General features: G+C 40.5%; 1 protein-coding gene across 1 annotated transcript; it reads left to right on the top strand.

Annotated features, from left to right (window-relative positions):
* The first annotated feature begins 2,043 nt into the window (after window positions 1-2,043).
* On the top strand, window positions 2,044-4,488 carry LOC134299656 (nanos homolog 2-like). The gene is made up of 2 exons (XM_062983120.1): window positions 2,044-2,819; window positions 2,906-4,488. The coding sequence occupies exon 1, from the start codon at window positions 2,142-2,144 to the stop codon at window positions 2,661-2,663; it is 522 nt and encodes a 173-aa protein (XP_062839190.1). The 5' UTR covers window positions 2,044-2,141; the 3' UTR covers window positions 2,664-2,819; window positions 2,906-4,488.
* Window positions 4,489-17,583: the final 13,095 nt, after the last annotated feature.

Below are 17,583 nucleotides of genomic sequence, written 5' to 3'. Positions count from 1 at the left end.
TGCGAGTTTGCACCGAAGCCTCCTTTGGGGCGGCGGCCCCTCTTTCTTCCTGTCTGGGAATCGTGCCGGCCAACGGTGGCCGGCCTAGTATTTTATAGTGTGGGCCTTTTTGGCGGTGGCTTTTTCTGTCTTTTCTTTGGTCTTTGCTGCCTCTCGGCCTACGTGGCCGAGTTTCCCCGATGTACCGCCTCTCTCTTCTCTCGCCGGCTGTCGTTCTTTAGCCCTTTATGCTATTTTGCACAGAAGCCTCCTTTGGGGCGGTGTCCTCTGGTTTTTTTTCTCTCTCTCTCTCTCAGGGATGCGTGCCGGCAAACAGTGGCCGGCCCGGCTTAATGTATGGGCCTTGTCGCCTGTGGCTTTTTTCTTTCTTTTCTTTTCTTTTCTTTTCTTTTTGCTGCCTCTCGGCCTACGTGGTCGGGTTTCCCACGATGCACCGCCTCTCTCTTCTCTCGCCGGCTGTCGTTCTTTACCCCTTTATGCGATTTTGCACAGAAGCCTCCTTTGGGGCGGCGGCCCCTCTTTCTTCCTCACAGGGAAGCGTGCCGGCCAACGGTGGCACGCCTAGTATTTCAACGTGTGGGCCTTGTCGGCCTACGTGGTCGACGTGTTTCCCACGATGCACCGCCTCTGTCTTCTCTCGCGGCTGTCGTTCTTTACCCCTTGGTGCAATCTTGCACAGAACCCTTCTTTGGGGCGGCGGCCTCTATTTCTTCCAGTCAGGGAAGCTTGCCGGCCAACGATGGCCGGCCTAGTATTTCAGTGTGTGGGCCTTGCCGGATGTGGCTTATTCTTTCTTTTCTTTTATTTTCATGAAATCAGCGGGGGAGGATGGGCGGGTTGTGTTTCCACAGAACACCACTCAAAGAAACAGTTAGCGGTATCCTATACTGTTCTAAATTGCTCGACAACAAAATGATAGAATCATAGAAACATGGCACCAAACATCATATAATCATAAAGCTAGAAGAGACCATCCAGTCCAACGCCATTCTGCCATGCAAAAACAATATACAGTAGAGTCTCACTTATCCAACACTCGCTTATCCAATGTTCTGGATTATCCAACTTATTTTTGTAGTCAATGTTTTCAATATATTGTGATATTTTGTTGCTAAATTCGTAATTACTACGTAATATTACTGCGTATTGAACTACCTTTTCTGTCTAATTTGCTGTTAAACATGATTTTTTGGGGCTTAATTTGTAAAATAACCTAATTTGCTGTTCAAAAGGCTTTTCCTTAATGTCTCCTTATCATCCAACATATTTGCTTATCCAACGTTCTGCTGGCCCGTTAATGTTGGATAAGCGAGACTCTACTGTATCCAGAAATATCTGATGCTGTAACCGATATATCATTTACCGTCCCGGAATACTAGCCAGATGGCCCATGAATGGTCACAAAAGTCATAGAAATATGGTCACAGAAGTCATTGAATAATAGAAACATGGTCCCTAAAGTCATAGACTCAAAGAACCAAGTAACAGAATCATCCCAAAAGTCCTAGAATCCTAAAAAGATAGAATCATAGAGTCATGGCGCCAAACATCATAGAATCATAAAGGTAGAAGAGACCATCCAGTCCAATGCTATTCTGCCATGCAAAAGCAATATAACACTCTTGCAGGCTTCATCATTACTGGATCCGTCCTTCAGGACTTTGGCAAACGTTGGATGTGCAATGTTGCTATTTCATCCAAGGCAGAAATTCAACTCATTCTTGGATGGACAAACAGAACCACAACTGCTAACGTTCCCTTAAGGCAGTGTTTCTCAACCTGTGGATCTCCAGGTGTTTTTACCTACAAGTCCCAGAAATCCCAGCCATTTTACCAGCTGTTAGGATTTCTGGGAGTTGAAGGCCAAAACATCTGGGGACCCACAAGTCGAGAACCACTGCCTCAAGGGAGAAACTGTGGCATTACCTCCGAAGTTAAAAAATTGGAAAAACCAAACTCTTCCTTGAAAAGCTGTGATTGTCTAGACATGTGGGGGTTAAATCTAGGGCAAAGGAGGGTAAAAATAGATGGGAGGGTCCAATGTGAAAGGTTTGGAACCCCTCCCCTTATATATAAAACAAAGACTCCGCCTCCAATATGTGGCATTGAGTGTGTGTCCACACCAGGGTAGAATTGGCACCATGCTCTCCAGATCAGCCATGCACGTGCCACATTATGCCCCTTCCATGTTCAGGGAGTTTGACAGATGGAAGGGCTATCTGAGCCTTGCGAAAGTGGTTACGGAGATCATCGCGGAACGCAAGAAGGTCCCATTTCCATCTCAGAGTTGGGACACAATGGAGTACGACATGCAGCTAGTCCTCAACGAGGACAACTTTGAAACAGCATCACAATGGGTTAATGGAAGCAGTTCCAGCAGCAAGAGCTCCAAAGGTAGTGCCAATGGCCAGGCTTCCCAAAACAAGGAGATTTGCAATTTCTGCAAACACAACGGGGAATCCAAGCAGGTCTATTCGTCCCACCGGCTGAAGGGGATGGACGGCACCGTGGAGTGCCCCATCTTGCGCAAATACACCTGTCCGCTCTGCGGTGCCACGGGCGAAAAGGCCCATACTTTAAAATACTGCCCACTGAGCCAAGGGAAGAGGTCGCTGTATCGCAAGTGCGGACGTAACTCGGCTGGACGCAAGGTGAGGAGATAAGAAGATCAGGAGAAGACCGAAGCATTTATTCTTAGTTTTAGTTTGACTTTGTAAAAGAACAACATTTGATTTCGAGCATCATTAACACTCTTTACATTTCCTCCCACTTTGTTTCAGGTTTGGAGAATGGAAGCCCAATTCTCTTAGACTACATTTGTGAGTCCAGAAATGTTTTTTTATGTATATTGTTGCCTTCTTTCACATTTGTTGTACCTAGGTTAATTATATTGTGTTTCTTTTAGATGTGTCAGTTGCCTAGTGTGATGACTCATGGGCCCTGCAGTCCTATTCCTGACAGTATTGTGGCAGATGAGGAGGAAAATATGGAGTTTTCCCCAGATTTCCGGTCGGAGTCAGAGCCTTGGCAGCTGCCTGAAGTTCTAGTCCAAGAACCAATTAAACCTGACCTTGGTGGGAACTCTCCCCCTTATGGGAGAAAACAGGCTTACACGACTGATAGAGGATCGAGAGAAAAATTTAGAAGTAGTGCTCGCCTTGCTGCCAAATATGCCACTGATTAGAAGTATTTCCCCTGAGAAAATACGGGGAGTCTTGCACCTGCAAGCTGGTTTCCTTCGCTCCCTGTTCTCTAGGGAAAGTGATTGTTGTTTGGGGAAACGAGACCCAATATAGGGAAATTGCGCGAAGGATTCCTTGCGGAGTCAATTCGTCAGCTCCTGGAGAGAGGTCATGTGTGTGTGGACTTCGAATCCTGTTCCTTGCCTCCTGAATCTAGTTCCAAGCCTTGTCCTCGTCTCACGGATTTACCACAGATCTTGTTCCATGCTTCAAGTTGCTTTGCCTTTAGCCACAGCTCCAGCCACGTTCCAAGTAACTTTCAGCCTTGTGTCAAGCTTCATTGGATTCAAGACTTTTTCTGTTTTCCCAACGCTTTGCTTGGCAAAGCGTGTGTTGCGGTTATTGGATTATAATCTTTGGACTCTAATATTTCATATTGGACAATAATCTGCTGGACTATATTTGGCCTCATTTGAAAGGTCTGCTTCTGAACTTTATTCTACACTTGTTTTTATTGACTTTATATATTCCTTTAATAAAGATATTAGATAGAATCTGGCCTCAGTGTATGGTTATTGGTGCCCAGCAGCCTAGATCCTGACACCTTGTATCATGCTTTTTTATACATATAATCATGTTTTTTACATATGTAATATCACGTTCCTTTGACATCTGTAATTGCCTTATATCATATTTTATATTGTGTTTTATATATGCAGTTACTTTACATGTTTCTTTTATGTATGGATGTATAATTTTTACATGTTTAATTATATTATTTGCAACTATAATTGCCTAATATCATGCTTCTTTTATATATGCAATGACATCATGTTTATTTAACGTATATAAGTGCCTTATATCATGTCCGGGTTATCATGTGTGTCTCCAGAGGGATGCAGCCCTATCCTTTGCAGGGAAAATATAGAAATATCTTCTAAATGGCTACTGTCTAGAATTTTGTTTTGTAAAGAAAGGAAAAGTTTATATGCTATTGGAAAGAAAGATACTATTTTATGTTTAAATTTTGGAAAGGAATAGAATTGGTTATTATTACTGTGGTCTAACCTTCAATTGTTTGCAAGTTGTTCTAAAGTTTGGATCGTAGAGTTTAATAAACAGAGTTTATGGTTTTGGCATCAAAACTGTTCATGTTGTGCTTAAATGGGATTGAATTTTCTTTAATTTGTGGCCCATAATAGGCTGGTTATAAGCCTGATCTGGAAGGCAGCCAAGGCAAAGACCATTGAGCTGCTGAACTTGCAGACTGAAAGGTCCCAGGTTCAAATCCCGGGAGCAGAGTGAGCGCCCGCTGTTAGCTCCAGCTTCTGCCAACCTAGCAGCTTGAAAACATGCCAATGTGAGTAGATGAATAGGTACCGCTGTGGCGGGAAGGTAATGGCACTCCATGTAGTCATGCCGACCACATGACCTTGGAGGTGTCTATGGACAACACTGGCTCTTGGGCTTAGAAATGGAGGTGAGCACAACCCCCAGAGTCAGACATGACTGAACTTAACGTCAAGGGATACCTTTACACACACACATATGCAGGGACTACACCAATTTAACAAAGTTTCAGCCACAAAAACAAAGTTTCTAAAGTAGAGCAATGACTTTCACAGTAAAGACAACCCAATTTAACAGGAAATAAGACTTTCAAACCAGGAACAGATTTCTGCAATTATTAAAAAATGGTTTATTATAAAAGCTATGAAAATTTGCCAAAAATCAGAGGATAAGGGAAACGTTCCACATTTTGGTGAGCTATCAGTGTTAAATGTGTTCTACCACTGTACCAAGTTTGAAGAAGATCACTCAAAAAATGAGGGCGGGAGAGCCCCCTAAGTCCCCCCCCCCTTCGGGCTGTTTTTGGGCCACCGCGCATGCGCGTCCGCCATTAACGAATTAATTTCGAAAATAACGAATTTTCGTTAATTTCGAAAAATTTTGGGGGCCAAATTCGTTATTAGCAACAAAAACGAAAAACTGCCCCCTCTAGTTTTGAAACGAGTTTAGAATCAAATTTTTCATGGATCGATCAAGCCTATTCTCTTTGGTAATATTGAAGCATTGCTCACCGATGCACTTACTGAAAAACAGGCTGCATTAACTGCTAGGCAGCTACACATTCAATGAATATTCATATGCTTTTCAGTGCAGTGGTTGATACATTCTTCTGTCCAGATATCTTCTTTTTAGTTTCTGAAAAATCTGTGATCCTGTTGCTTTTTAGTTCACCCTTATAGCCTCAGGCCCCTAATGGCACAGTGTGTTAAAGCGCTGAGCTGCTGAACTTGCGGACCGAAAGGTGCCAGGTTCAAATCCTGGGAGCGGAATGAGCACCCGCTGTTAGCCCCAGCTCCTGCCAACCTAGCAGTTCGAAAACATTCAAATGTGAGTAGATTAATAGGTACCGCTCCAACGGGAAGTTACCGGCACTCCATGCAGTCATGCCGGCCACATGACCTGGAGATGTCTATGGACAACGCCGGCTCTTCGGCTTAGAAATTGAGATAAGCACCAACCTCCAGAGTCGATCACGACTGGACTTAACATCAGGGGAAACCTTTACCTTTACCTTTATAGCCTCAACAAGAGATGTACAAAGTGTATAAAAGCTGGATAGGTTTTTATGTCAGAATTTCCAAAAGAACTTGAGACACAATATAAATAGAGACACCTTTTACAGTTAATAAGACTTCTCTAAGTATATGTACTTATCCTACCACACATGCAGTATGCTTTCCTCAGTAAATAAATATTTCCAAATTTGGTACCTTCCCAACATTTTCAGCTACATCATCGCAGACTATGGGCCAAACGGGCTGATGGGTCTGATGGATGCTAGAGTCTAAAAGATCATGATAGCATGATCATCTTTTAGGGAAAGATCATAGTCAGGGAAAGCTGCTTCCTTTGGCATAGTATGCCCATTGCCTCATGGCAAGATAGCTTATATGCCTTTGGACACAGTAGCTTCCTTATCAAGTCATTCTATTAATTGCAATCCTGTCTACTGTAAAAGAGGATACTGTCATCTCTGAATCACCAGGAGTACTTTTGATAACCAGATAAAACAGGAATAGAGTTCAACGGTGTATCACAGCCAGCCATTTCCCTGATATACTGTGGAACTGATTTCCAGTATAGTATAATAATGGAGTAGTTGGCTTCTGTCATTCTTCACATTCAACATCTGCCTAATCATAATGTACATATTTTATCTATCCTGACTGCAGTAAGACAATCCCATTACAATACTGACAAAAATGTCCTCTATGAATTATTCACACTGTTAGAATTATGGTGCATATCCAATTCTTTATTTCATCTGAAATTATGGTACAATAGTTCTTTTCCCATTTCCACTTATAAGAAGCCAGTTTTATTTCCAATTGGATTATAATATCATGGGAAAGGTTTACGATAGTGTTTTCACTTAACCTGATATGCGAGAGAGACAAACAATTTCCCCTCTAATGTGCCATGCAGTTACCATATCTGTGCCGCCCTCATCTCACCCAGTATGGCTGATAGTAGGAACCTTGAGAGTTTATAGGCCAAGATCCTGCAGATATCGGGCATAACATAACACTTTGGTGGCATAACTCCATGACATGGCGAGACTGTGCCTGAAAGACATTCTGGAATTGCCACAGCTTGCAACTCATGGGAATGATTGGGTAGAGAAGTCTCAAACAGCATATCTTGGGCAACACTGCCATTACTTTGATGGAAAGGATACATGCTGTTTTATTAAAAGTGTCGCTAGAGCAGTTTTTTTCAAACTGTGCTCCTCCGTGTGTTTTGGACTTCAGATCCCAGAAATCCCCGCCAGTTTACCAGCTGGCCATAGATGTGGGCGAAACATCAGGAGAGAATACTTCTGGGACATGGCCATACAGCCCGGAAAACACACAACAACCCTGTGATCCTGGCCATGAAAGCCTTCGACAACACAGTTTACCAGCTGTTAGGAAATGTGGGAGCTGAACATCTGGAGGAACATTGTTTGAGAAACTCTGCACTAGAGGGACAGATGGTCCCAGAGGTATGGAGTATTTATGCCTGAAACCAGATGGTCTATGAGATAGCTGTTACTCCTGGACTAAGATCACCTGCCTTTTGCTGTCCATGCTTTAGTAACTTCAGAAATTGTTTACCACAAGGCAATCTACAGGGGCTGCCCTTGAAGAGAGTTCAGCAACCTCCACTGACCCAAAATACAACTCAATTGTAGACTGGAGCATCTAAGTAGGGTTGATCCTTGAAGCATTGCACCAGTAGCATCTGAGCTACAGAGTGCCATTCAGGACATGACTATGTATTTTCAAACCATCAAATATTTAAGAACCAAATATCTAACACAACACCTCCTGTAGTACTGACTTAGGCCCCTTCTACACAGCTGTGTAAAATCCAGATTATCTCCTTTGAACTGGATTATATGGCAGTGTAGACTCAGATAATCCAATTCAAAGCAGGTAATGTGGATTATCTGCCTTGATATTCTGGATTATATGGCAGTGTAACTCAACTAAGATGAGTCAAAAGGTCCATACCTACAATATTTCACAGACAAAAATTGAAAGACACCAAGCAACATCTGAGTCTGGTAAAGATTGGGAAGGTTATTAATGAGGAAGAGTACAAATCCCGGGAGCGGAATGAGCACCCGCTATTAGCCCCAGCTCCTGCCAACCTAGCAGTTCGAAAACATGCAAATGTGAGTAGATCAATAGGTACCGCTCCGGCGGGAAGGTAACAGCGCTCCATGCAGTCATGCCGGCCACATGACCTTGGAGGTGTCTACAGACAATGCCGGCTCTTCGGCTTAGAAATGGAGATGAGCACCAACCCCCAGAGTTGGTCACGACTGGACTTAACATCAGGCGAAAACCTTTACCTTTATCTTACACATATTAGAAGACTCTATAGCAGTTTGCTTTTGCCTGAGTTTATAGGAAAAGAACATGATCTGCCCCTTCCCTCCCTTGTGTAATGTTATTTTTTAAATCTGAAAGGACACTTCTTTAGGGATTTCCTAGGTCCTCCTGTGCAATTATTTTCACCTCAAGTTGACACTAGTATCATGCTGGACCACCGAGGGAAATGTCCTCTTTAGCCATATTATAGGTTCTCTAGCTCAATTTTACTGTATGTTTTCACTTAAAGTCATTAATTTCAGTAGTCATTTCTTGTTTCCACAGAAAATCTACAAATGTATATGGAGGTCATCCATTATGTATTTTTCATCCTGTTGTTTTGTTTATCTCTCTAGGGGAGAACATAAAAAGGAAATACATAAATGATTAAAATATGTAAGTAAGTAATAGAACAGAAGTATTTCAGTCCTTTACTTGCTTCTATTGTTTTTCTCAGAAGGCACCTAAGTTTTCCAATAGTTTCTCGAGAGGGATTTGCATAATTTCTGGGTTTGATAATTTTCCCTGCGATAACACATCTGCACTGTAGAATTAATGCAGTTTGGCACCACTTTCATAGCCATGGTTCAATCCTATGGACTCGTGGGAGATGTAGTTTCACATGCTCTTTAGCCTTCTTTGGCAAATAGTCCCAGTGCCTCACCCAGCTATAAGTTACATGATTCTTTAACACTGAGCTTGTTTATAGCTAAAGTGTTGAAAAGCAATAGCTTGGCTAACAAGTATTTGAGGAGCATTTGAAAGATAAGGAATATCTTACGTCCTGTCAATAATATTATGAAATTTAAAATGGAAGATCTAGCACCACCTCCTGGGAACATGAGAAGACTTCATGCACACTGTGGGTTGATTCATTTCCCAGCAGCAAACTCAAGTTGTGGGTGAAGATAGAACTGGTAGACAACAGACAGTATGTGAGAAATCCAAAGAATGTGTTAAAATGCCTGTGAAAACTCCAGGAGTAGTACAAAACCTATACAATATATATATGTATATCCCTTACAAATTAAATTAGGGCTATATATTCACAACAGTTTGATGCCACTTTATCAGAGTTGGTTTTTCCCATGCAATCATGTGGTTCAAAGCTTTCCAAACTATGTGTCACAACACATCAGTGTGTCATTGCAATGTGCAGGTGTGTTGCATGAACATAATGAGAAGCCTCTGAGTTTATGTGAAATAAGTAATAAATCATATATTTTAAACAATAAAATGAAATATTTTTATGAGATACAGTAGAGTCTCACTTATCCAACATAAACGGGCCAGCGGAATGTGGGATAAGCGAATATGTTGAATAATAAGGAGGGATTAAGGAAAAGCCTATTAGACATCAAAGTAAGTTATGATTTTATAAATTAAGCAGCAAAACATCATGTTTAACAACAAATTTGACAGAAAAAGTAGTTCAATACGCAGTAATGCTACATAGTAATTAACTATATTTACGAATTTAGCACCAAAACATCACAATGTATTGAAAACATTGACTACAAAAACATTGACTACTAAATGGCTGACTATGTTGGATAATCCAGAACGTTGGATAAGCGAATGTTGGATAAGTGAGACTCTACTGTATGTTGTGTCTCCCTAGATTTTGTCATTACAATTTAAGTACCAGTATGTGTCCATATCTCTTTAAAAGGGTTGGTTTTACCTCTGGTTTGATTGTAGAACTGAATTACCATGTCAGGACATGATAAATGTCTAAAAAGTGTGTCCCCAGTATGAAATGTTTGGAAAGCTCTGCTGTGATTTGTAGTTTGGTAAGGAGCTTTGAATCCTCCTCTGCATTCCTCTGAATTCCAATATGGGAGTTCTGTCGCACAGCAAATTGTAAATGTCTGATAGAATGACAAACTCTAGGATCCCTTAAGTTGCAATTAAAATGGTATCGAAGTGCTATAAATGTGCAGTCTGGATACCTCCTACAGGGATAAAAATGAAAATGTTGTATGCCAAGGTTGGAAATCATGTAAATGTTGTTGAATTGTAACTCCCATCAACTCTAACCACCAGCATAGATCGTGATGACGAATGCTGGAAGACACAGTCTAATCATTTTTTTTTAAACAGTGCTGAAAAGTTCTGCAGTATTAAATAAGGAGCAACTGAATTTAAGTATCAGGGGTTTTTGTTGGAATGATTACTGCCTAAACAGGAAGTTTCATAAAGGGGAGTGACTAAAACAAATGGACCATAAATAGAATGAATCATGTCATTAAGAAAAGCACTAAGCAAGCAACTTTAAGCTCACTAAATCGCTGCACTTTTTAAAATGACTGGATAGGCATTTATTTGGCTTTTTGTGCAGTCCTTTCGTCTTATGTAGTTTAACTCAAAAGAACTTTGCACTTTTCCTCCTCCTCACTCTGCACTGCACCCCTTCAAAATTTACATCCCTTTTCCCCACCCCTTTGTAGCAAAGCCAAATAAATACTTATCCAGTCATTAAAGTCCTTACAAAACTATCTTCTCATTCCTGCCTTTATAAGCTCCCTGCATTTCTTTGGTTGGGTGAGACTTTTCCTAAGTCCCCCTAAAAGGCGGGTTCAGCTGTGTTCTGTCTGGGCAGGAAATACCTGGTTATCTTTACTAGGCAAATAGACTCTGTGCCAAATGTTTTTGGGACATTTTGTAGTTGTTCAGAAGCAACGTACCCCTCCAGACGTATTGTTCTCCCCACTTTCCCTCTCCCCCGCCATTTATTTTAATAAAATTATGACATCCATGTCCCCTGTCTGTGCCCCAAAGCAAGGATTAAAGCTCTAACCACACAAAAACAACCATAAATAATGAAGCCATTGTTCATATGGCATTCCCACCAATCCTGTGGATTAAACAGTAGGCTCATGTAGCAAGCCATTTTGTCAATTCTTGGCTGCACATTCTACAATATTGTATTTGTTAATTCATTTTTTTCTGTTCATTCAACTGTATGATCTGATTGTCAGCAATCTGGGCCCAGTTCTTACTAAAGTAATAGACTGTGTTGAACCTTTTTTTTTTTTTGGACAGAGGGTACGTTCTTGATCAATGGACTTCTGATTCCTTTGCTATATTATAGTGTTCCTGAACCCTGTCACTTTTTGCTGGTTTAAAAATACTGGACGCAGTATGTCAGAGTATTAAAAATTTATCGTTTGGACTAAAGTTCCCAGAATTCTTCAGCAAGCATGACCACTGGGGGAGAGGAATTCTGAAAGTTGTAATCCAAAACTACTGATCATTTTAAGTTATGTTACCAGTTCAGATTATTGTTCCAGTATTGACTGTCAGTGAGGGCTGATGCTTTCCATGTCATTAAAGTCGTGGTTTCACGCTGTTTTCATCTGAGCTTTTAGGGAGCTATCCAAGGTACTAATCCCAATTCCAAAAATAGATTACAAAACATGGAAGTTACTGGCCACCATAAATGGCTACTTTAAGTGGCAGTAGTTTACTAAAGTCTCAGGAAAAGGAAGCTCCATGGTCCTTCCAATGGGAAACTCCAGGAAGTCAACCTGGTGTCCACCATATGCAAAGCAAATATGGTGAGGATCAGTTGAAGAAATTCACTTTGGTGAGCACGGAGATAGATTACTGATCCAAAACAAATGTATTCAGATTACAGGAAATGAGATTCCAGTTAAATAGTAGGAAGGACTTCATGGCAGTAAGAGATTTTTGATAGTGGAACAGACCCTCCTGAAACAGAAGCTGGATGGCCACCTCTCAGGAATGCTTTGGCTGTAGATTTCTGCACAGGTTGGAAATCCATCATTCAAACTGCTTGTGACCAGAATTTTTTTTGGATTTTTTCAGAATTTGGAATCCCTATATTTAGATATATACAAATAATGAAATTTCTAAGAGATCAAAAAGAAGTCTAAATACAAAATTAATGGATATTTCATAGACAGCTTATACACGTAGCCTTAACGTGATCTTATACACAATATTTTTAATAATCGTGTGCATGAAACAAAGCCTGCATACACTGAGCTATCAGAAAGCAAAAATGTCACTATCTCAGATACCCATGTGAATTATTTTGGATTTTGTAGGATCTTGGATTAAAGAATTCCAGATATGTGGTGCTCTACCTACAGTAATGTTTGCCTTTCAACAAAAAGCAATAGCTTATTAATTATTTTAATGAAAAAATATTATGCCATCTATGTGGAGCGGAGTTTGGCCTGCTATCTTGAGTTTGACATCCACAATTTAGAAAAGGAATGAAAATGGTACAGTCCTTTGATATTATTGAACTGAGACTTCCAACAGTCCTAGTTAGCACAGCCAATGATTAACAATGCTGAGAGTTGTAATTCGACAGTACCTAGAGGCGCACATAATTGGCCATCCCATCTTTGAATGAAGCATTCATCATTCGCATGAGTCATCCAAACATTCAGTATTCTGAAACAACATTTCCCAAAATATCCAAAATAATACATAGAGAAATTAACCTGTCTATTTCAAAAGGAATAACTGGAAGTTTTCATATGAAGTGAGGATTCACGCCTTCTACCTCCTAAAAAAAAGAATATGGCAGTGACTTTCTTCCAATGCATTTGGGTAGGGAGGCATTGTGGCTATTGTGTTTCACAGCCAACACATCTGGCTTAAATATGCTCACCACCTTGTCAACTCGCCATAAACCACATACATAGCCAGACGGCGTGAACAGTTCTGCTGGGCTGCAGCGAGATTCTTCCTGGTGAGTGTCTACATTACAGCTGTTGGTCAAGGGGCAGCAGAAAGCAAAGCCTATAATATCTTCCCGTGAAAGAAGATTCTTCCCTGGAAGAAGGCTTTGGGATCCCCCAGATGGCCAACAAACCCAGTAAATGTCAGACCCATTGTTTTCTTCATTGCACACCTTATAACAGTTGTTTGCAGTCTCCACATCCAGTCATGCTGTGAATATACCTGGGTTACAGCCATCTTCTTTGTTCTCTTTTATATAAATTGATTGATTTGTTATGGATGTTAATACTAACAATCTGATATACAATCAAATTTGCAATCAATATACAATAAAAAACAGAAAGAATAAAAACCTGGGGAGATATATAATTAAAACATAGTAGGTCTCTGTCTTGATTCCCCATTCTGATTGTAATGAAAAGAAAAACAAAAAAAGGGCAAAAGTATTACAAATCCCAACTAAATCAGTGGTTCTCAACCTTGGGTTCCCAAATGTTTTTGGCCTACAACTCCCAGAAATCCCAGCCAGTTTACCAGCTGTTAGGATTTCTGGGAGTTGAAGGCTAAAAACATCTGGGGACCCAAGGTTGAGAACCACTGAACTAAATAATCCTACTAAATTATTAAGAATCATAATCACAAATTATTACATTGTTAGATTCCTTATTGCTCAACGTTTGGATTCTATCCTAACAGCCTGAACAGAAGTTTCTTTTCTCCTGAATACTTTCAGCCCCATATACTATCTTGTTGGAGCCAATGGACAAATAGATCCAGCCCTTCATGTAGGCCTCGGTGAAGATTAATGGCATTTAAAGCACTATGATCCAGTGCCCTTGTGTTCCTTCTTTGCTGAAGAAAGAATGTATTTTTGGCTCCTAAAGACTAACAGAAAAAGATGGGTGGTAACATATAAGCTTCAAACATTCAAAACCAGTCTGTGTGTTTTGTTTTTTTAATACTCCTGGTTTCATTTCACATAATGAATAAATCCACCCGTTGAATATAAACAAAAATAGATTTCTTTAGGAATGCTCATTAGAGAATGACTCCCATACCATGTAATGAAAATAAGGAGGGATCACAAACAAAATACCATGAAAGTAGTGGTGAATGAACCAAAGGAAGCCACATGTTCAGAATCCCACAAAATTCAAATGCTGCTATTTAAAAATGCAGTCCACAAACCAATTAAGATCTCATTTTAAATTATGTTAGTTCGAATCTATGCATAACAAGGGACAAAGTATGTTTGCTATGAACACAAAACAGCATTACAAATAGGGAGGGGCGGACTTAAAAACAAAATAAGTTTTGGGGGAAAATTTGCTACAAAAGCCTCTAAACACCATACAAGTTGGTGTATGGTGCCAGGTTCGAATCCCACCTGGGGAGAGTGTGGATGAGCTCCCTCTATCAGCTCCAGCTCCATGCGGGGACATGAGAGAAGCCTCCCACAAGGATGGGAAAAACATCAAAAACATCCGGGCGTCCCCTGGGGAACGTCCTTGCAGACGGCCAATTCTCTCACTCCAGAAGCAACTCCGGTTGCTCCTGACACGAAAAAGAAAAAAAACATACAAGTTATGAATCAAGCTAAGAAGAGTTTTTGATCGTCTCTAATGCTATCCTACCACCAAGTGTCCCAGCCCTGATTAATCCTCAATTGTTCCACTTTTTCAGCTGCTTTTAAAATGTCCCAGTTTCTTCTTATCTCCTCCCGCTTTCTCCCTTTCTCCTCAGATTATTTTAACTGCTTATTAAATCACTGCACTATGCTAGGGTTTCAACGGGCTTTAAATACTCAGAGGTGGTTTTTCCAGTTCTTTCCACTGAAATAAAGAGTGGCCTAAATACCCTAAAAGCACCAGATCTGTTCAATCTTGGAAACTCAGTGAGGTTGGCCCTACTTAGTACCTGGATGGGAGACAACCAAAACTGAGGAACATCAACTGGTTTGATGAAAATGATAACAAGATGAAAAGGAGAAACGAGTCAAGAAGAAGACACATCAAGCCAACCTTTGTCGGGACCGCCTTCCATCTGGAAATCAATGTCCCCACCATGAAAGAACATGCGGATCCAGAACAGGCCTCTACAGTCACCTACAGACTCACCACCAAGGCTTTATACTTGGAAGGCAATCATACTCAGCTGCGAGTGATAGCCTATGATGATAGTTAGGATATCAAAAAAAAGTATGAATAAAGAACATACAAGGTGGCAGAGGTGGCAGCAGTTTGCTTAAACCTAATGGGAAAAGCAGGATTCTACCTCTTTCTCTCTTATCCCCACAATGAGTTGAGTGCAAACTACTTTTGCATTTTAAATTCATTTTGCAGCAGATGAAGTTAGTTGAGGACAAAAGAGGACAACTGAAAGAGATGGGGGGGGGGAAAGTGGGGTGGCAGAAAATTGCGACAGTTCCTGCCAAATCAGGACACATGGAAGATCTGCTATAAAGAGGAGAAGCACCTCCCTACAGATGTATTTTTTAAACACCCGGATGGGGCTTTATCTAGTTTATAGAGCTATATTTGCTATGTAGTTAAAGTTGCTGTACACTGAAAATCTTAAAACTAAACAAATGTTTTATATCTGTCTTTATTTGATTCTTAAGAGATGCCCAATCTGTCTGTCAAAATACCAATCCATGTGTATGTGGGTTCATATGAGAGGAGATGCACCAGGAATTATTTTTACAACCAATTGCCATTGCAGCCTCCATCACTGATACTCCATTTTTATCCTGAATAAATGACAACACATCAAGCACATTTCTGCAAAACAACTTGTTGGTTCTATACCAATGAAAATAATAATAGCAATAAATCAGACTGACTGTTGCTTTTGGCTTCCTTTGCAAGTTCTCTCCACATCCCCAGACACATATTTTTTGAAATTGGGGGCAGCACTAATTGAGGTTTGTTCAGAAAAACAATTTGGCCTTCACTGAAAAAATGTTCACTGAAAAATGAGAAAGTTCTAAAAATGTGAACAATCCATAAAAACTATGAAGATCTGTCACCCAAACACTTGAATCCCCTTGATTGAAAACCCCTACAGACTACATTGTTTTGTGGATCTTAGTCCATTACACATTAGGAATAGTGTCAATTCCCATGCTTGCAGAAGGAAATGCCATAAATCTAATCTATTTTTAGTCAGATTGAGTAATAATTTACTAGAAAGGACAGGATGGGGAATATTTTTTAAAAGAAAGAGAGAGGGAGCCAATCTGTCAATATGCAATGAAATAATTCTCAGGACTGAGAACAGATTTCCAGTTTTACCATCGTTTTTGAGAGAGGATACTAACTATAAAGCTTTCTTCCACTGAGTGAGAAGATTACAACACCTAGTACTTAGTTTGAAAGCAGATGTGAAAGTATCCAGCGGCTTAGCAGACCACAAGTTAAATATGAATGTGATACAGTGACCAAAATGCCAAAGCAATATGAAACTGTATCAACAGTAAGATCCGGATTGGTGGAATAACACCACTCTGTCCCACTTCAGTCAAGCCTCACCTGGAATATTGTGTTCTAATCTGGATGCCAAAGTTCAAGAAGGATATTGAAAAGCTGGAACACATCCAGAGAAGGATGACCAAGATGGAAAACTAAACCTGAAAGTTTAGAAAGTTGGGTGTGTTTAGCTTGGAGAAAGTTGAGAAGTGATGTAATAGTTATCTTTAAATATTTGAAGAAGTATCACATTGAAGAAAAAGCACTCTTCTGAGACTAGTATACAAAGCAATGGAGAGGTGACATTTGCCATCTTGAGGCTTTGATGTGGCAACTAAAAAAAGCCAGTGCAATACTAGGCTGCATGAACAGGCTGAGTGAAGACTCAAGATGGAGGGAAGCCACAGTCCCATTCTATTCTCCTTTGGTCAGACTTCACTTGTAATAACATTGTGTCCAGTTCTGGGCACAATTCAAGAAGGATATTGACAAACTAGAACGTGTCCAAAGAAGGGTGACCAAAATGGTCAGATCTAGAAGCCAAGCCCTATGAGGAACAGCTTAGGGGGTTGGGTATGTTTACCTTGGAGAAAAGAAGGCTGAGAGGGGACATGATGGGAATGTTTAAATATTGGAACGGATGTCGCATTGAGGAGGGACAGGCTTGTTTTCTGCTGATCTAAGACTAGGATACACAACAATGGATTTAAATTGCAGAATAAGAGATTCACTTAAACATTAAGAAGAACTTCCTGACAGTAAGAGCTGTTCAGAAGTGGAATATGCTGCCTCGGAGTGTGGTGGAATCTCCTTTGCTGTAGGTTTGAAAGCAGGAACTGGATAGCCATCTGTCAGGAGTGCTTTGTATGTGTTTCAGCATGGCCACGGGTTGGACTAGATGGCTTTTGTGATCTCTTTCAACTGTATGATTATGTGACCTTTCTTGGCAACATATCCTGTTTTTCAGCCATGAAATATTGGAGGGTAAAATAGCTTGGAACCCCATTGGGGAGATAGCTGCACAATGTAATACATTGACTATTAGTAGCAATAATTCTTGCGGGAATTGTAGGCTAATGTGCCTGTCATTTGGAGGAGATTGGACTAGACTGCCCTTGTGCCATCTTCCAATTTTATGATCTAAAGCAGACGTGTCAAACACAAGAACCATGGGCCGAATGCGGACCACCATGTCATTTTATGAGGCCTGCAAAGCTTTCAATGTCAGACAATATAGTTACATTTATATAGTTTTACAATTGCAAATTACCCTTAAAAGGCAACCGT

The sequence above is a fragment of the Anolis carolinensis genome, chromosome 5 (assembly GCF_035594765.1).
Source record: "Anolis carolinensis isolate JA03-04 chromosome 5, rAnoCar3.1.pri, whole genome shotgun sequence".
Taxonomy (NCBI): Eukaryota; Metazoa; Chordata; class Lepidosauria; order Squamata; family Dactyloidae; genus Anolis; species Anolis carolinensis.
This window is presented reverse-complemented; position numbering and strand designations above follow the sequence as displayed.

Bases quoted from the DNA above. Each gene is read 5' to 3' on its own strand.
- LOC134299656 (XM_062983120.1), top strand. From the start codon at position 2,142: ATGCTCTCCAGATCAGCCATGCACGTGCCACATTATGCCCCTTCCATG.